This window comes from Trachemys scripta, chromosome 15 (genome assembly GCF_013100865.1).
Source record: "Trachemys scripta elegans isolate TJP31775 chromosome 15, CAS_Tse_1.0, whole genome shotgun sequence".
Lineage (NCBI taxonomy): Eukaryota > Metazoa > Chordata > Testudines > Emydidae > Trachemys > Trachemys scripta.
The window spans coordinates 4,901,757-4,922,266 of NC_048312.1; the positions used below are offsets into that span (position 1 = coordinate 4,901,757).

Below are 20,510 nucleotides of genomic sequence, written 5' to 3' on the forward strand. Positions count from 1 at the left end.
TGCACCTCACCCTTAAGGGAATTATTGTTACCTCCAGCACCCAGCTATTACAGAAACGGATATCACACATCCTTGTTAGTAATGCCTGTGTGGGTCGCCTGGCTGGGGGGGAGAGAAAGATGGCGGCAGATCTAGCTTCAGTTCCATTGCATTCGGTTAGGTGGAAACCAGACTAGGTCTTGGGGAGCGTATGAAAACAGAGAGGTGTTTCTGAAATACGCTCTTCCAGGCGAGGACAATGGCCTGTGTACGTAGAACGAGCCGGTGCCTCTGCCGGCCTACTCCCAAGTCATTTTATTTTGCTCCAAGGGCGCACTTACTTTGGCTTTGATGAGAGTGCAGTGCAAAGAGCTCTTCTCCTGGTCGTAGAGCAGACTGAACTCCAGCGCCCCCAGCGTGGCTAATTAGCAAGAGGGGAGAGGGAAAGGTAAGAGATGGTTTTTTTTAAGAACAAAGCCACTAGAGATATTTCATCCACCCGGCCTAGCGATACCAATATGAAACCCTGGAGGCTCCTAGCACCAAAGGCAGAGCAGCATTAAGGAAGGGAGGGTATCCACACAGTCCAACACGCATTCTGCCATGCCAGTGAGAGCTGACAGGCCGACAATTCCATTTCATGGCAACTTCCGAGGTTCCAGGCACCAGCCGACCAAGCACGTGCTTGGGACGGCACCTTGGGGCAGGGCGGCACTCGATTTTTTATTTTTATTTTTTGGATTCGGCGGCGCGGCGCTCGGAGGGAGGGCGGTGGCTTTGGGTGGCGTGGTGCTCGGCGGGGGAACGGGGCTTCGGGTGGTGCTCTGCTCGGAGGGAGGGCAGGGGCTTTGGGCGGTGCTCGGGGGGGCAGGGCCAGCCCTGGGTGGAAGAGACCAGGTTTAAAGTCCCTGCTTGCCTGATTCAAAGGAGTTTTTCATCCCAGACCACCCCAATTCAGGCAGAGCAGGGGCTTGAACTGGGTCTCCCAGTGCCCTCACCAAGCATCACAATAAAAATCTCACTTCATCCAAAGCGTTCAGACCAGCTCTCCATACCATTTGCCTGGCAAGTCTCCTCCCAAAACTCACCCCAGGCAGAGACACCATTTGAAATTGCTGACCGTGACCCTGGCCTCGCTCTCCTAAAAGGACAGCACCGCTCTGCCAAGGGGCATTCCAACATCACAGAGAGCCCAAACCTCTTGGAGTACAGGGCAACCACGTTGCATCACATCACGAAGACATCAACCTACAGCATTATGACACGCGATATATTTTAGCTTCTAATTTAATACCCAGAATTGACTATGGGCACAATTAATTGGGACTGCAAAGGATAGCCTCGAACGACCTGGTCTGCAGGCTTGATCTATTTGTTCCCCTTTGCTCTTGTGACTGCAGGTGAAAAACTGTGTGCACGAATTTAAAGGGCATTTAAAACACTGCAGCCATTATTACACACAGTCACCAACAGGGCCGGCTCCAGAGTTTTGGCCGCCCTAAGCAGCCAAAAAAAAAAAAAAAAAGCCGCTATCGTGATCTGCGGCGGCAATTCGGCGGGAGGTCCTTCACTCCGAGGCGGAGTGAGGGACCGTCCACAGCATTGCCGCCGAATACCTGGACGTGCCGCCCCTCTCCGGAGCAGCCGCCCCAAGCACCTGCTTGACAAGCTGGTGCCTGGAGCCAGCCCTGGTCACCAACTAACCTACCATCCCAGCATCTCCTGGCCAAATTCACGAGCTACAGTAGTCAGAACGTTATCAGAACAGAGCTATGCAAACATTTACCTGGAACACGGGGAGGGGCCACTGAGAGTTTTAGCCTGCGTTAGTGCTCAGCATGCAAACAAGAAAGTGACAGCACAAGCGAGATCTGTTAAAGGCACAAAGCAGCTGTACAATGCAGATCACATCTTTATATGACCTGCTAATGCACTTTAGCCCTGAACTTCAGCAGTTCTCCCAAGTGAACAGAGGCTGCCAATTACCCCAAGTTTCATGTTGTTTCCAGCCTGGGTTCTGCACACTCGTTTCGTTGGGTGCTCACCCAAATTTGACTGAGGAGAGGAAATGTTAGACACGGGCTCCCACTGTACTAAATTTCCTCATGGCCACTTTCCTCTCTGCCTAATATTTATGCACTGCCTCGCGGTTCCTAACCACCCTCATCCTTCTCCCCAGAAAAAGGTCTGAAACCATGAAGTGATGCCTTCTGGGAGTTCCTGATCTTCACTCTTATGGCCAGTAAGCTCATGAATTAGGATTGGGGTGGGGGGAGGGGAATCTTAGTGCAGAAGTATTGAAATCACAAGGATCTCTCCTTTATACAGATGGATCTGTCTATTGCATTTCATGCCGCTAAAGAAACATAAATAGAGGCTTCACCTGAACTTCTGTTCATATGCGTACAAACGTGGACATGTGCATTTACACACATGCTACATAATGGCATATATTAGAGAGAGTAAAATAAACTAAGGTCCTGGGGCCATAAGCTTAGGCACCTACATAGCTTTAAAAATCTGGGCCCTGATCCTGCAAGCCATGTCGAAATCAATGGGAGTGCCTCTTGAGGAAAGTTTGCAGGATTTAGCTCTAGGTCAGAGCCATAGTCTCCTCTCAGTCTCTGCAAATACTGGGCCTTTAACGGGGCTCTACATTATCAGTTCAGTTTTTGACTTTCCCCTTTTTCAAGGTTTAAAACCAAGTTGCATGGAGTTGCCACTTAGACCCTTGGGCGCCTTCCTAAAAGGATGAATTATTCAACTCAAACGCTGAATTTTTGGAGATGGTTTGTTATTTTCAGTCAGAGCGAAGTGGAGTCACAAAATAGCACAATTCCCTCCCTGATTACTTATTTACCGAGCATTAAAAGCACTTAGTGGATGCCAGGAACATGACATGAGCCTCGGAGGATCAAAGCTGCAGTCACTTAAAAAGGACAGTGTTCCCATTTTTTGCCAAATATAAAACATTCAAGAGCATAAGGCGACATAAAAAATAGAACAGTTTCTCACAAGGTGCACTTTGCAGGGACCCGATGACCTCACATTTATAGTCACATTCCCACAACGCAGCCCTCTGAGCCATCTCCACTCCCCCTCTGAATAAGGGGCTCTGAGCACTGATGAACCCAGAGGGAAAAGCAGGTCCTCAACAATTCAGGATCTGGCCCAAGATTTGTTACTTTTCTTATGTGGCTCAAAACAACCCATCTGTATCAGAGCCGGACGGTATGACACGAGGCTACGTACTTGCTTCATCAGAATCGTAGCTGTTGGCCTCATCCTCTTCGTCGTCCTGAGGCGGCGGGAGTGGACGTGCAGGTGCAGATGGTGCAGGCGGGGCAGCAGCTTGCGTATATGGGGCAGGCTGGCGCATAGCCCTCTCCTCTCTGGCTACAGGCATCGAGTAACCACCGCCACCTCCTCTCTCATCCCTGGGTGCCGCTGCTGAATAGGCCGGGTCTGTCTGGGGAGGGCCCATCGACTGGCTCACTGGGCAAAAGAAAATAGGCATTGAACATAGAGATCCTGATGAGATGGGGTGCAGCACTGGAGACCTGAGCTCCAGGTGAAGAATGAAAGTTGTTCGTGTCCGAAAGTTCAGCTAGGCAGTTTTATCAAGGTTATTGGGCACCTGGGATTTGGATCTGCACAGTTCGTGATCCTACTTGATTTTCATAGATTCAGAGATTCTAAGACCAGAGGGGACCACGGTGATCATCTAGTCTGATTTCCTGGATAACAGGCCAGAGAACTGCCCCCAAAATAATTCCTGTTTGCACTAGAGCAGATCTTTCAAAAAACATCCAATCTTGATTTAAAACTTGCCAGTGATGGAGAATCCACCACAACACCTGGTAAGCTGCTCCAACGGTTAATGACCCTCACTTACGTTTACGCTTTACTTGCTGTCTGAAATTTGTCTAGCTTCAACTTCCAGCCATTGGATCTTATCAATTTTAAATTCCTCTTCCCTCGGCTTCTCTCACCCACTAGACCAATGCATCTCTAGCTTATTCTATGGACTCCTTCATAAAAGGGAGGGATCTTCTCATGGCTTTTTTATGCTAAAAAGTATTTCCTTTCATCATTTTTAAGTTTGTTGCCCTATACAGATTCACCCACCTACTGCCAGTCTGGCTACCCGCGGGTTTGAAAACCCCCACCCGTAGACTGGTTTTGGTGTGCTTGAGACGAGATGAGCACTGGAATCCTTTCTATGGTGACGGTGACACAGATATAGCAGCGGTTCTGCTGCCACTTCAAACCTGTTGTGATGATTTGATCTGCATAAGTTCATGGAGGATAGGTCCATCAATGGCTGTTAGCCAAGAGGGTCAGGGACACAACTCTATGCTCCAGGTGTCTCTAAACAACCAACTGCCAGCAGCTCAGAATTGCCCTGTTCTGTTCATTCCCTCTGAAGCATCTGACACTGGCCACCAACAGAAGCCAGACCATTGGTCTGACCCAGCATGCCCACTCTTATGTTCTTATTTGCATAAGCAAATCTGACATTCCACATTCTATGGGACTACACCTCATTTATACAGGTACTTTCCCTCTTAAATTGCTAGGTGGGTGGGGAACCCGTGATGTGCTAAGGAGTTTGGGGGAAACTCTGCTTGGCTTCTGTGCCTTATGTATATTATATCCATGCTTGTGGTGCCAATACCCAAGTGGGCAAGCTTTATGTTTGTTTCCCCCAAGCCTCCATGTGGGTAAAACACAATCTTCTGCTGAAAGCAAACACAAAAACAGGGTAGCAGGGTCTACTGCCTAGAATGCAGGCCTGGGAGTCAGGTGACCTGGCTTCTAATCTGCCCCAGGCATTTAGGTGCTCAGATACCAAAGGGATGGACGTGGCATAAGGACCAAATTAAACAAAGGGGCTTGAGCATGGCCATGGCGATCAGTCAAGATGGCTGCTTGGCTTACTGCTGATGCAACCAGTAAATTATCAGGGAGGAACATGCATGGTGAGCAAAAAATGAATTTCATCCTGGATTATTTCTTACCCCATTTTCCTCTATGGAAGCCACAATAACGCATCTATCTGGGGCCCTTTATGCTTCTGTATAATGCCTATGCAAGGGGGTTTGCTTTTTTATCAGGTGATCTCTACATAATGGGCTTCTCCCAGTTTCCTTTGCCCTGGGGTTAAGCCATAAGAGGTGGAGGTGCTACATTTCAACCCAACCTTTTGCTGAGTCAGAATTCCCCAAATACGAGGGGCTCAGTCAAGGAAAATCTGAAAGCTCGGAAACAGAGAGCTGACCCACTTCTACTCTCAGATCTTGGGATGAAAGCCTGAGGGGAATGCGGAAGCACCTTGTTAACGTGAATTAATAGAGGAGATGGAACTGAATGCTTATAATTAACAGCTTGAAAGTCAAATGTGGCACAGCTTGTTTCTCCAGGAAGGGAAGGTGAAAGAAGACATTCATTTTAATCTGAGCTTTTTAATACTACACCGGCAAAATTCTATTCTCAGTTACTTGGGTGCAAATCGGGTTACCCCATCAACATCTGTACTTACTCCAGATTTACACCGGGGCAAAGGAAAGCAGAATTTGGCCTTCTAAGAGGAAATGCAAAACTTTAAATAAATCATAAATTGCAAAATTGCTCAGAAGTGAGTCCCCTGACCTGGCTGTCAATTAACGCTGGCAGAGACTTCGCCATTTAATCCATCATTACGGTGCAGAATGAAAGAAATGGGAGCCACAGAGAGATGAATCAGTAAGGCACACGGACTAAACAAAGGGAGGGAGCGCGATCTGCTCCCAATGCCGCCATTAATCCACCTTTTCTAAGCCATTTATCTGGACGGGCATGCTAGTAACCATACCAACAGTTCACTAGCCTTCCCTAGAAGAATTTCTTGCCCTGATGCAGAGAACAGGCCGTTTACAATATGGAAACACCTGAAATGGTGTTTGTTAAATACCAGAGATCAGACAGGCAAGCCTCAGACGAGACAGTTTAGGTTCTGCTCTGAATGCTATTTTCATTCCAAAATCTCCATGTTTTCCATTAACTCTGTCACCTGCTTTGTCACCCTTTCGAAGCATTTTGACATAAGGGCGGGAACATCTCTTAGAGCAGGAAACTGTGTGACCCAAGAAAGTGCGTTACAGTAGATGGGGACCCACTGAGATTCTTTACCTTGTCTTTCTGGATATCTCCCAGCAGGCCCGGGCTCTTGTCTGCCACCCACTGGAGGAGCTGTGGTATAAAAAGTTATCTTGTCATCTTGCAGCAGGCGGCAAAGCCAATGACCCCTCAAGGGCAGACGATTAGAGCCCCCTTCTCCCCCACCCCCCATTGGTCCTTGGGAACGGAGTCAAGCAGCAGTGAGAGAATGGGGCATGCAATCTCATCCACCTCCTGGCACAGGCCCAGGAAACAAAGACCTACCACAGCCTGTACCAAGCCACCCCTGTGGGAACAGCTAGTTGTTAGAGCAGTGACCCAGGAGTCTTGGCTTCCAGGTTACGGTTTGTGCTCCAGCACTGGTTTGTGGTGAGATACTTGAAAATCCATTACGTGTGTGTGTGTGTGTCAGTGATCAGTAGTGCCTTCAAAGCACAGTCCTGCACTCTGGGAAGCCATTCTGCACTATCCCAACGCAAGCCAGCACCTTCGTGGCACAAACGGACCCAGAATACGTAAAAGCAGAACATGTACCTGGCTGAGTAGCCTGGGCAGCAGAACTCTGACTAGTCGCTGGAGGAGGCCTGGCAGCTTGAACGGAATTGGCACGTTTTACACCTACAAGGAGGAGAGAAGATTAGAGGCGAAACGGGGCATTTAGAATCTGTAGACACAGGCAACCGCAGAGCCATGACAGCTGTTCGGTAAGAGGCAGTAACATGCACGTCAGTGAGTGGCATGAGAAAAATAACTGGATCTGGTGTGCGGGTCTCTTGCTAGTCATGTCCGCATGGCTCCATTAATCATCAATGGAGCACCACTGATTGACACCAGCTGAGTGCCTGGCTTTATTTTCAGAGAGGGAAGAGAACCCACCCCTCTCCTAAACTGCCACCATCGCAACAAATTGCATTAGCACAAAGGCCATCCCCTGCTTGGGCATATCCAAGGGGAGTATGCAAGAATTCAATTCAAAGCCCATATCAAAGTTTCCTAAAACAGGGTCCCCGCTTACCGAGCTGGGGATGTATTTGTACACACAGGCCCAGATCTGAAAGGTGTTTAAGTGCCTACCTCCCTTTGAAATCAAACAGTTCTGAAAAACTGAGCCATAGCGACCAGTCAGTCACCTAGTACCACAGTCTCCCAACACCTTTCGATACAGACTGAGATGCGAGGAGTAAAGTGCATTGCAAAGCTGGGCCAGTACTATTGATGGGGACAATGAGGCACAGAGCAATTCAGTGACTGGCCTGTGGGTGCCCATTTACAGTGTGGACTGTCCATAGTAGATTCATTTCCCCCAAATGTCCCACCTTTGCTACTACCATTGCAGCCCTATTGGTGGCAGGAAGGGGAGCGGACTAACGTGGGCCAGTGGCTGTTTTAAACTCTGCGTCTAGCCCAGTTCAGAACAGGCTTAGTGACACCATGATCAAATGCACCAGCAGCCCGCAGAGCCCAGTCATACCAGCACTTCAACCGGGGCTAGTAACGGTGGGGAATGTTAGGAGAATAACCTGACGACAGTGTGGTCAAGACAGGGTTAAAACAGAGATTTCTGGTCTCCAACAGCCAGATGAAAGGCAGTGTTACCTAATGACACTACAGGGGATGTGTGGCCCCGTAGATCGAGTGCTGGCAGTGAAGCAATTTGGCTCCACCATTGGCCTGCTGGGTGACCTTGAGCAAGTCACTTCACCGCTTTGTGCCTCAGTTTCCCCCGCTGTAAAATAGGGATAATGATGCTGACCTCCTTTGGAAAGCACCTGGAGTTCTACCAATGAAAAGTGCTATATCAGAGCCCAGTTTTATTATTATTAGATGCCACTATTTTCCCGTTTCGTCTCTGATATTCTTCGCCTGTGTCAATAACATGCAGTTGACTTCACTCATTTCTTATTGCTGCTGTTTCAATGCTAGTTCCATGCGCAGTTCTTTTAAAACCAGCTGTGCTCAGGAAGCATGGCTTTAATGCGATACCCTATTGCTACATACAGTGAAACTAGCCAATGTACTGCATGAACTTAACATCCATTTATCCACTCAGCGAAACGGCTCACTCCACTTCGTGCTTCTTGTATCCAAAAACGCTGGGCATCAGAGAGAGATGGACGTGAGAATATGGTGAAGGAAATGGACTTTGTGGCCAACGAACAGTGTGGAGTTTATTCCCATAGGGACTGACAGAGGAGGGATTAAGCTATTCACAAAGGGCAGAACCACCATCCCCCAAAAACCAAAGAAAAAGGACTTTGAGCAGGGATGCTCTGTGGGGGTTGGGTGGAGGCAGTCTACTCCCGATCCCCCACTGCCAGGGGCACTGATAGATGCTCTCTGGTCACCACTGCACCCCACTGACTGCACAAGTCTCCACAGCTGTGCACATCACAGTTTTCCCCCTTAAAGGAAAGAAGAGGGTTTTGTCCAACAGAGCCACATATTCTAACAGCCTGCCCTGTGCCCAGCTCCAGGGGTTGCCCCAGCCACCATGACTAAGGCGAAGATTTTGTCACGCATATTTTTAGTAAAAGTCCCAGACAGGTCAAGGGCAATAAAGAAAAAAATCACAGAAGACCTATCCAGGACATTTACTAAAAATATGCATGACAAAATGGGGAGCTGCAGGGTCCCCACACCGCCTGCGGGGGCGGGGAACGGGAGGGAAGGGCAGCTCAGAGCTGCAGGGTTCCCCCACCCACCATGGCTCAGAGGGACTGCTGCCGGGAGTTGAGGGGGCCGTCCCCACCCGCTGGGAGCCCTGCCTGCGGCAGCTCCCAAAAGCCCTGCTGCCCATGGTAGCTTTGAGCTCCTAGGGGCCCCGCTGCCCACAGTGGCTGGGAGCTGCAGGGTCTCCCAGATGCCCATGGTGGCTCAGAATTTGGGGGGTCCCTGGTACCCCACAGTTCCCCAGCCGCCACGAGCTGAAGTCACAGAGGTCTCTGGAAGTCACGAAATCCGCAACTTCCGCGACCTCTGCGACAAAATCTTAGCCTTAACCATGACACGGCAGAACTAGGCCCACTCCGGGGCCTTTCAGTCCTGTCAGTCACGGAACCAGGGGTCTGGCTTCGGGCCTAGCCTGAAACATTTCAGAAGAGAGAGGCTGAGGTAATTAAAGCCTCTTGATACCTATTTGACACAGGAAAATCACGCTGTTCACAGAGGGCTGCAGAGCGCAGGGGAGAGGCGTGCTGCAGCCAGACGCCATCCAGAAGGCAGGAAACAAGAGATTTCTCTCAGAGGGGAGAGCAACTGGCTGAGCTCTATTTAGCAGAAATGAAATAAGGAGGAGACCTATGTGGGACACTGGTGTGTGTGGGAAGCACGGAGTAGAGAACAGAAACTGATTAGGAGCCTTGTCACAAGGTAGAAAGTCTCAAACACCCACTGCTATGAAAACGTCCATTGATCCCAGAGCCTGACAGGTCTCAGAACTGGTTTCAATCACCTACCGCTTCATTCCTGTGGGTCAGGTAACCTCTGGGTACAAGCTGGCCTCTTGCCCCTCTCCAGCAGCCAGGTGTAAGGAGGGCAGGAAGAGGTGAAGGTGTGGGGCGGTCCCCACAGGGATCAGAGCATAAAAGCTGCCGAGTTTCCACACCACTGCCTGGAGCTAACACGGTCACATCAGACACGAACGCAAGCGCCAAGAAGGTGAAGCAGAGTTTTTCAGTGAGCGCTACCAGCAGGGGCTGACCACGCAAAGCCAGATCAGCATGGCCTCTGGAAAGTTATATTTATAGGCAACAGAATAAGGTTCCATGTCTGTTGCACAGCTGGAGTTATGACCTTACAGGATGTGATAAAACAGGTGCTCCTCTTTGTCACAGAGAGGGAAAAAACGGTGCCCCATAAAACTGAATACAATGGTGGGGCTGCTGCCGCTCATTTTGAACAATGGCCTGGTGGACAAGCAGCCCTAGGACCTAATCCTGCAAGCTGCTGCGAGGTGAAGGGAATTCAGCACCTTGCAAGATCAAGCCCACAACCCATTCACTTCAGACCATGTCTAGTGCCACTATCAATATGTACGTGCACTGAGAATCATTTGAACAGGGCACAGAAAGAGCAAGCCACGCTTCCACCTTTATCTGGTACTGGCCGCTATCAGGGACAATATACTGGACTAGGTGGACCCTGGGTCTGATCCAGCCCGGTAGTTCCTGTGTTCAAGTTTTTCTCAGCCACATATTGCCAGAAGTTCAGTTACACTCCACATCCTGAGGGGTGCACTGGGTATTCCAAAGCAATTTTTATCTCCACTTTAAAGTGAGATGCCATACATAGAGCTGAGCAAATTATCTGCAACAAATAAGTTATTCCACTAACTCACTTCTTCAGCTCACACACTGTTCATGAGTAGGTCGCAACTAATTCAAAGGCATTCTTTTTTCTTTTTCTTTTTTTAAAACAACCCTTTTTTCCCTGATTATTTTTAATCTGGGTAGTGACTAGAGCAAAAAATCCTCAACAAGGATTCACCATTCAAGCTGTGCTGAGTGGGAATAAAGTGAGTCACATGGTATTGTTTCTTCCCCCTGATTGGATGAGTGTGTCAGGAAAGTATCCCTATTCAGGAAAGCATTTCTGCATATGTTTAACTTTAAGCACATGCTTAAGCCCCATTGCTTTCAGAACAGGGAAGGATTTAAGCACTTGTTTAAAGCACGGCTGAGTTGAATTCAGCTGCAAATCTTATTGACAGGACATTTTATGCAGTATTCACTCAGACCTCACTGCATGCGTGCACCGGGGCAAATCTTTATAAAGTTTCCTGATGCAGTCCTTCCAACCTACTGCACCAGGTTAGCCCAGCATGTATGACAATGAACTCTGCTGGTAGACAGATTACAACTGATTCGCTGCAAGTAACTCTAAGATAATAGGAACTACTGCCTCAATCTCCACTGCACATACATATGGATTGGATTAAACAACAGAACTACTGCCAGGCTGCACTGTTAAACAGAGATTATGGTTGATGAAATAAACTGGGAAAGTACAGCTCGAGTGCCCAGAGGGCTCCTGCATGACACGCAAGCTAATAGACACCCTTAATATTCAGCCCACTGTACCTCTATTATTCACAGGAATATGAAATTGAAAGCACAGACTCCATCTGGCATCAGGCAAGGGAATTACATGATTAGTATCTCCAGCAGTTTGCTATTAAGTATTCCTTTTATATCCAAGGAATTAAAGAGAACTTGGATTTTTTCCAGTGGTGTTTAGCTCAGGAAATATATTTGCCAGCTCAACTCCCGGCTGAAAGGCCGTCTCTGAAGTTGCCTGTCAACCTACAACGCCCCCTAGGGAGAATTCTGTCCTTGACAAGCTCTGGCATAAGCTGTCAGTCATCAGTTTTTATCAGAACAATTTACAATAGCGTGGGGCCCATTACATTTTCATGGAACAAGTGACACCGAGTAGAATCAATGCAGCAGCCTTCATCAATGAAGCTTTGAAATTACCGCACGGAGAGTCACGTGCAGCATCAGTGTGTTATGGCTGGGATCATTCGGCACCTATCCGCCTCACCTTGGAAGAGGAGACATGTTTGGGAAACTGTCTGAATTCTCCAAAGGTAACAATTATTTTGCATTTAATCTAGTTTTATAACAATAAAAATGCCGGGTACATAACACCTTCTACCTGGGGATCTCAAAGCACTTTGCAAACACACACACAGCCTCTCAAGCCCACCCTCTGTGGGTTAGGGAGATATCTCCATTTCACAGATACGGACATGGAGAAATGGGGCTAGTTGGGTCTCTAGGTGCTACTGCAATATAGATGTTAGATCAATAATAACAAGTGGCTTGCTCGAGGCACTTGGGGCCTCACTGAAGTCAATAGAAAAACTTTCCATTGACTATAATAGAAGTAGGGTCAGGTCTACAGTGAATCTGCCACAGAGCAGGGAATAGAACAAAACATCACAGTCCTGTATCACAGCATCCTACTTTATATAGCACTCCCTAGATATTTAATATGGTTGGATAGGATTGTGGAAGAAGAGGTTAGCTTTGACATAAGGGCGAAAGAATATACACACACGCTAACATGTATTATACACATTATACATACTCCCTACACATTATACATATATAATTTATATTAAAAACACACACACACACCTGCACACGCACCAGCATGAGAAAAGCCAAGAGAGATTGACACGTATTCAGCATGGTGGGCCTAACGGAAAGACTGGGTCCCAGGACTCTTTGGGTGCGAAGTCTGGCCCAAGTACTAACTGCAGGAGCTTGGGCAAGCCCCCTGACCTCTGTACCTCAGTTTCCTCATCTGTAGAATTTTGACCTACCTTAAGGTTAAGTACTGAGGATAAATTAAAAAACCCAGCCCATAGGAATTCTGTGGGAATGTGGCATAAATAATGACAGCAGGATCTCTCCTCTGCTTGGGCTTAAAAGGAACAGCTCAGACAGACCCAGGCAAACAACGGTGCTATTTCTCTTCAAGGAGGGGGCGAGTGTGCAAGCCCCTCCTACGTAAGCACAGCTCCGTGCAAGCAGATTCACTTCTTGCACGGTTAGTTCTGAACGTAGCTTTTGGTTTAGTTGTGCCAGTCAATCTCACTCCCACAAACATTCCTGGGTAGCAAAACCCAGCAGGGAGCACTGGCACGGCCAGAGCAAATTCAGCTGAGCAGCCCCGGTATCAGTTTGTGGCGTGCTCCCCGTTCTCCCTTACGCTGGGAAAGTGAAGAAGGGAAATAGTGTCAGTGTCGAGGGGGGAAATAAGAAAGAGTAAGTCTGTGTCTTCCCAGCATCAGTGACTGGGACCAGAACTCCTCTTGGGGGAGGGAGGGACACAGACTGGTCTCGTTATTCAAATCTGATGTGCTTGAGTGGACACTGGGCTTCAAGCCTCCTGAAGCTGAAGGGAGTGTTGGTCTTGGGCTTGTCCAGAAACCCAGCCACCTTCAGAGCCAGATTTATTTGGTCTGCAGCAGCATTCAGTCTGCCAAGTGTGGTGTACTGAGGCTGGTGTTGGTTACTATCACTTTAAGGGGAGGGGAAAGGGGTCCTGCTTGCCGGCTAGGAGAAAGCTCTGGAGGGTCAGTCTGGACAAAGCAGGCTGTTCCCTATAAGTCAGAGAGGCACAACTTACCCCACTTCATTCCAGGCTGGCTCTTTCCAAACGGACACTGATCGCACACTATCCTACACAACCCTATAGCCTGCAGACAGGACCAGGAACCCGCTCCCACCCTTCCACCCTCCCCCGGACCCCCAACCGCCCCCACAGTAGACTTTTCATTGCTTTCTCTCACTTCCAGGGCTCCTGTTGACTTCACTTTCCGCTGCATACTCCCAGTTCTCAGCAACCCTGCCAGCAAACTCGCTGCCACTTGGAGCCATTCTGACCTCAGACGGTTTGCGGCTAGGAGGTGGGTAGCTTCCCCGGCCAGAAGCAGCAGCCGTTGGTTCACTGCCTGAAAGCACAGCAAGAACAGCAGCTGGGAGGTTGGCTTTTCTTGATCACAATGATAAATCCATCCCATCTACATGTATCCCAGTCACCCCCAATGGAACTCTGGGAACGTCGTCAGACCTGGGGGGTTTTTATTGCCCATAACGATCGTGTTTAGGAAGCTAACATTGCTTTGTGGAAGGGCAGCTTCCGGCTTTATCACCTCCTCTGCCACGAGCACATGTCACAGCAAGGGAGGGAGAGACGGGAAAGGGCAGAGAGGAAAACTGAGGGGAGGGAGAAGAAATGTGCTAGCATTAGCCACCTAGAGTAGAAGGACAATGGGAATGAAGGATTAGGCCAGAGGGGGTATACAATGGCCTGCTTACAATAGCCAGGTATCCCTAGCTAGATGATATGGGTTTCTTTGATCAAATTTGTGTGATTCTATCAAGCCACCAAAGCCAGCCAAGAAAACAGGCAGCTGTTAGCAACAGCCCGAGCGAAGGTGGCCGGCAGAGAGCTGGCTTTTGAAGAACAAAATGATGCAGGCCTCATTCCGTCTCACAGTGGGGTGAAACACAACGGCATGAAATGTATGAGACTGGCTGGATTCATCCAATACAGCCAAGCAGATGGCTTCGCCGCGTCTCTCCAATCGAACCATTTTGTTAGGCAGGTCTGGAAAGAAACAACTTCTCAGCAGATTCTAGCGATGCTCGTTGCTACCCCAAGTGAAGCCTGTCATCTCTAGCTAAGGGCCGCAGTCCCGCTCTTTAGCATGCAGTTTGCTTTACGCTTTGTGCCAGCTGGGGGAAGCGGGAGCTCAATCAATTGTGTTGCTCCTGCTTATGCCAGCTGTGAATCTGGCACGTCAGCTGTTTGCACCAAACCACAATTACAGGCATAAATGCACAAAATACATTGTTTGACAGCAATGCATTGGGACAAAATACATGCAAGGACACGTGACCAAGCCCGGGGAGTGTTCTAAAGAGGCGTATGTACGACTGGGTATTTTGCAATACTCAGGGTGTGTTACACCATGCAGGGACACTAACGGGTCCTACTGAGCAATGGCTTACCCTCAGCTCAGCTGCTCGGGGGAGGCTTGTAAGAGTGGATGCTTGGGAGACAGACGGGGAAATGCCTTTGGGAGGTTGGGCTCTACGCGCAGGGGCCATAGGGCTAAGCTGAAACCCATGCTGGAGACCTTTCCCTTTATGTTAACGTCTCATGCTCACTAACGAAATGACAGTCTTACTGTGCCCTTTAAGAGACAACCACAATCGCTGTCTTTGTCTTTATTTACATTCATCTGGTGCCAGCGGTTTGAATAGATAAATTACAGCCACGTTGGTTAGTGATTCTGGTCTCCTGTTGTTGATAAATTGCAACCCCTGGCTGGAATGCAAAAGGTCTCAGACTTACCTGGCATCTTCAGCACAAGCCAGGTATAAATCTTTCTTACGACATAAATGGTATCTTTACCCTTGGATGAATTCTCAGGGTCACCGCACACCAGGAGAGTGTGTATAGCAACAGGTGGGGGGCGGCTATGTAAGTGTAGAGAGAGTTAATGTGGGGAAAAAACGTGCCTCTCACACCAGGAGCCTTGTCTCTGCAGAACAGCCAGGATATATACAAAAGGCAGCCTTGGGAAAGTCATTGGCACACTAAGAGGGCGCTGATAACCAGGAGCAGCTTGGTTAAATAGTGATAAACGGTCACACGCAATAATGGTTTAAAGGTCGATTAAGACCCTGCCGACGTTGGGGGCAGAAATGTGCAAGCAGCAGCCATATTTAAATAGGGTGACTGTCCCCAGCTGTTGTCCCCAGTCATTGTCCATAGGAAAGATTTTGAGGCATGGTTGGGCTGTGGGCTCGTGTGCTGCTTAAACCAGCTGCATGCTCAGAACCCCTCCCCACCCGCAGGTCTGCTCTCAGTGGGTGAAATCCACCCCTGGGCAGAGGTCCCAGCAAAAGGCCTCAGCCTCAGATTGTGGCGGCCTCCAGTGTTGGGTGTCAAGGCAACCAAAAATCAGAGGCTGGGGGGACTTGAGCAGCGCGTGAGTGCTGCGCTAGCCGTCCGCATCGAGATGAGTTTTGCTCAGTATGGAGAAGAGTCTAAAGGCCTGGTTTTCATTCGGGCCTCGAACCCGCACCACCATCTGAGCTGAGTGGGAGCAGCAGGTGCTCGTTACCGGTGACAGTCAGGCCAGGAAACATTCAGCCCTGTCATAAACAGGTGAGACTCCTAAGCAAGTGCACCTGCTTACCTCCAGGCCCAAGCTTTCCCCGAGCCAAATCAACCCCCCAGAGTCAACTGCATGCGTCAGTGCTGGGAGCGGAGAGTGCACGGAAAGCTGTGATGTTGCTCAGGATGTTGCCTGGCCAGATTTCCTGAGCGAAAGCTGGGGGCGGCGGCAGCTGGCCTCTCTCTGCTTTCCATTCAGAGAAACTTTAATGCGTTCAGCATCTGAATTCCCGTTCAGGCTTGGACTGAGGCACCTGAAGGCGCATTGCCAATGGGACGTGTCACAGCCACCAGGGGGTGTTCTCTGGCCCATCAAGAACCAGCAGAGCCATTGTACAGAACCCAGATCCTCCCTGCATTAGTCGCTGCTCTCAGCCAAGCTAGCAAATCTTTACCTGCTTCTGGCCTCTGTCTCGTCCCCTTCCTTCCCCTGTAGGCAGCAGGACTCTCTTCTTCAGAACTATAGCCACGTTCAGAATCGTGGCTGGGGTCCCGGGATTTGACTAAACAAACAAAAACAGACTTGGATTAAAACAGACACAAAACCCAAAAGCAAACTGCAACGCCGTGCAAATCAACAGGCTAGTGTGTATATGCACTGCTGCCTTCTACTGGATGGAAACAGAATTGCTCAAGTGTAGGTCATAAGCCCTATATTGCTAATGGTAAATGGAGATTCTCCTTTAGTGCATGTGGCAGGGCCTGTGGTGTTGGAGTCGGAGCGCTATTCTGCTATCACTGTATAATTCTGAGTGGCCACTGTGTGCTAAAGAAAATAAGGAAAGGGGGAAAAGGCATCCATAGCTTAGAAACAAACCTGGTTTCCTGCCCACTCCCCTCTTCTCCTCAGGGCCACCTGAAAGGAAATGGAAAAGGTGACCGTCTGCAGCGACACGAGGCTGGGGGTTCTGCTTTTGTACTGCTGCCCAGACCTCCGTCTGCAAGAGCCATACTGAGCAGCGACACTCTGCTGCTCCGAAGACAAAGTAACCAGCAGTCTAATCATTATTCTGACAGCCCCGATGTGCCTGGTGTTAAATGTGGGTGTCAGGTAAGTCTATGGGATTTACACTGCGATTCAGATTTTAATCATGGGGCTACGATTCCAAATAAAGAGGCCGACCTGGTGATGGCAGCTCACAGCCAGGCAGGAGAAGTGAGTTTGGGACCAAGCAGCACCCCTCGCTCCCCACCAGCCACAATCAGGAGTACAGAGAGAATGCCGCACACTGTGACCCGGGCTCTCCCCAGTCCAGGGAAGAGGTCCCAAAGGAACCTCAATCCAAGACCACCTCAATCCAAGACCAAGACCAGGTTTCATCCCACCTCTGCCCAGAAGCCCGGGGCTACTTGATAGAAGGCCAGGTTAAAAATCAGGGTAAAAAAATCTTGGACCACCCTGCCAGGAAAGTTGTTAAGGAAGTGACTCTAACCCAATTGATAGGATAGAGGTGAGTAACAATGCTGCCCCTTGAATAATACCACCTCGCACTTGTAGAGCACACTTCACCTTCAAAGTGCTTTACATTCATTTATTTATTAATATTCCCCCCACCCCAGAGTAGTTAATCAGCAGCATCCTCCTTTACCCCAAAGAAATTTAAGGCTAACCCACCCCCCAGGTTCGGTAAGAAGCCAGGACTTTCAGTGCTAACAGCAGGGGCCTCTACAGCTCACGCTAAAAGAGTAGCTCTTCCAGCTGGAAGCTGTAGTAAGCTCTTATCCTCTTTGTGGACCAGGCACTAATAGGGGCCGGCTTCCCTGTGCTAGTGCAGGTTATATTGGGTGAGTTTTCAAGGCCATAGAGGGAACCCACGTCAGGAGTAGAAGTTGCCATTCTAGGGTTGTGGTCTCCGTCTCTTTAACGAGGTGTAATCGTCAGCTGCCTCTCTCTAAAGTTTCTCTCACATGAAGGGCTTTGGGGGAGGGGTTGTGTGACTCACATTAAATAACCTGAAAATACAGTGAGGAGCATGTGAATCCACGTCAGGAAACACCCCCTACAGATACAGCTCGGCTCTTTCAATTACAACATTTCAACTGAGAAATGGACAGGAGGTGGGAGTGCCCCAAAATAACTAAATTCCTGTGAAATGGGTGGTGTCGGTGTAAAAATACCCTGTTATGTGACAGGCTTCCCACAACTACATTACAGGGCTAGCTGGAACCCCTGGATAAAAATAACCACTGCAGAAAGGACTAAATATTTGTAAGTGATTAATGACAAGAAAACAATGGAGATTCTATGATGACTGTGTTATGCAGGAGGCTCAGTGATCAATGGGGTCCTTTCCGGCTTCAAAACCCCATAAATCTGAGATGGACCAATCCAGAACCCCAACTCCAAACATCCCCTGACTTTGGGAGCTTGAAATTTGGACCTGAATTTTGCAGCTGACCCATCTCTAACCATAGCTTTGGATAGAATCCTAAGACGTTCCCGACACAAACTCACAAGCAACACAAGCCAACGCCCACTGAAATCAACAGAAACATTCCAGTTGGGCACCTGGCAGCAGGTTTTCAAGCTGATATTTACACAATCTCATGAACAGCACTGGTTTGCTCTGGTCCCCGTGTGACTGCAAGTCCAGCCACGAATGAGTGAGGCGTTTGGAGGTGTGGAGGGGTCACAAGAAGAGAGGGACGATTAAACTAGCTAGCAAGAGCTCTGAATTCTTGCTACAGAGAGGGGGAGGCTGCCGGAAGACGCTCTTCAGAAGGGAAGAGCGGAAGCACGTAACAGGAACGTGGAAAACAAGAGGCGAGCACCTCTGAGCCAGATGCCACGGGCATCATTGCTCAGCAGGACGACACTGGTCATCTCTCTGGGTGAATGAGCCTTTTCCATCGCATGTAAATTGTATAATGGCTGACAGGGGTCAGGCTGGAGACTCTTGCCTATATGCTCGGGGTCTTACTGATCGCCATATTTGGGGTCGGGAAGGAATTTTCCTCCAGGGCAGATTGGCTGAGCCTCTGGAGGTTTTTCGCCTTCCTCCGCAGCATAGGGCAGGGATCTCTAGCAGGAGGGTTTCTGCCGATTGAAGTCACCTAAAACAGGATTGGGGACTTCAACAGCAGAGTCCAGGGAAGGGGTAGGGACGGTTTTATGGCCTGCAGCATGCAGGGGGTCAGACCAGATGATCATAATGGTCCCTTCTGACCTTAAAGTCTATGAGTCTATGAGTCTATGGGAAGCGTTCTCTGAAGTCATCATCCCCCCCACACACACACACCTGTTTATAAATTACAAAGAAAAAACTAAAGAGGAAATTCAATGTAATCAAAAGCTTTCATGCACTTACTGGCCCTGTTGATGGATTACCGGGGGGAAGGGGAGGGAAGAGAGAGAAACCTGGCTGCGGCATGTCCCTGAGCATTAGCAGGCAGGCACATTTAGCAAATGCACTAATGAGATAGCAGCCTGGTAGAGGTTTGAACGCCAGCGCTCTTACCGTAAGAGTCCTGTTCGGCCGGGGCCCCAGCCTCAGCTTGGCCTGAGCAGCACAAACAAAGAGCAATCAATGACTGGAGCGAACACTCACACCAAGATGAAAAGAGGAGGCGATCCGCAATGAGCGCTGTAGTGCTGCCCTCCTCGCCAAGGCAGCTGTTTGCTTGAAGCATATGTGAGTGTTCCTCATCCTGGGACTGGGATGTATGGCTTAGATTAAGGCAAAACCAATTTCCACTCACAGGGGGTTAATATCCTACAGTACCCTCAGCATCGTGACTTTAAAGGGAAGAGGGGACTAGGTAGAAGAAGCTGAAAAGCCGGGACAAACAGGCGAGTTTGCAGGGCTTTCCGAACAAGGCCAGGATCAGAACTGGGCATGGAAGACAATGAAGCCTTGTCTTCACCACTTGAGGAATAAACTAAAGTAGGATGCCTCAGCCTCAATCTTCAATGAACGGATAATTATGTGATCCTGGAGCTCCAGGAAACCCCACCAAATGGAGGTCGCCCACTGGAAGAATTTTAGCTGTGCTTCCCCAGGAGGGTTTACTGATCGGGATTTGAACTCAGGACTGAGCTCCCTTCCCTGTTTCACTCCACACTGGAATTTAGCAGAGATCCTCCAAGCTGATTAGATGCATGTGATTAAGTTAGCGGAAGCTTTTGAACAAGGGGGTGGACGGAATTGTTCTCCTTTATCTCCAGACCAAAATCAAAATCCAAGGCTTACTCTAGAGAGTACCAGTCAGACTGCTGGTTTACTGTGTGAACACGCCTTTCGTTCTAAAGGGCACTGCAGGCCATTGATCGTTTTAATTGAATCCATAAGGGGCCAAAATTGTTTTGCTGGGATTTCTTATTTTAATTGCTGCAGTGCCAAGGTTTCACATTCATCCACTTTCCCTGCAATCATCTCAGTGACTTTGTCTCCCTGCACAGAACACGCTTTGATACTTACCGCAACCATGTGTGTGGCTTAGGTTAGAGAACCTTTAAAAAGCTGCCCAGGGCCTTGGAGATCTTCCAGATAGAAGGGGCACAAGGGCTGAGTCTTGAGGAGTAGGGAGAGAGCCACCCAGCTACCCCCAGGAAAAAAATAAAAAGGACAAACTACAGGAAACATGATCAGGAAACATACACTAGCAATAAAACAACTGGGTATTTTACTGTCAACGTGTGTTCACGTAGGGATGGATCTTCCGAACTATCACTA

The 20,510-nt window shown here is 49.0% G+C and overlaps 1 protein-coding gene across 6 annotated transcripts in view; it reads right to left on the bottom strand.

The window, feature by feature from the left end:
- Positions 1–20,510, bottom strand: part of RPH3A (rabphilin 3A) — a 114,992-nt gene that overhangs the window by 21,804 nt on the left and 72,678 nt on the right. For 5 of the 6 annotated variants that reach the window (XM_034791334.1, XM_034791329.1, XM_034791331.1 and 2 more), the window contains 8 exons: positions 19,296–19,337; positions 16,655–16,693; positions 16,233–16,340; positions 13,439–13,600; positions 6,673–6,756; positions 6,151–6,210; positions 3,232–3,474; positions 321–400 (listed from right to left, as the gene is read on the bottom strand). In XM_034791334.1, coding sequence (XP_034647225.1) covers positions 321–400; positions 3,232–3,474; positions 6,151–6,210; positions 6,673–6,756; positions 13,439–13,600; positions 16,233–16,340; positions 16,655–16,693; positions 19,296–19,337 — 818 coding nt within the window. The remainder of the gene's footprint in view (positions 1–320; positions 401–3,231; positions 3,475–6,150; positions 6,211–6,672; positions 6,757–13,438; positions 13,601–16,232; positions 16,341–16,654; positions 16,694–19,295; positions 19,338–20,510) is intronic. The other variant, XM_034791335.1, reaches the window with a different exon arrangement.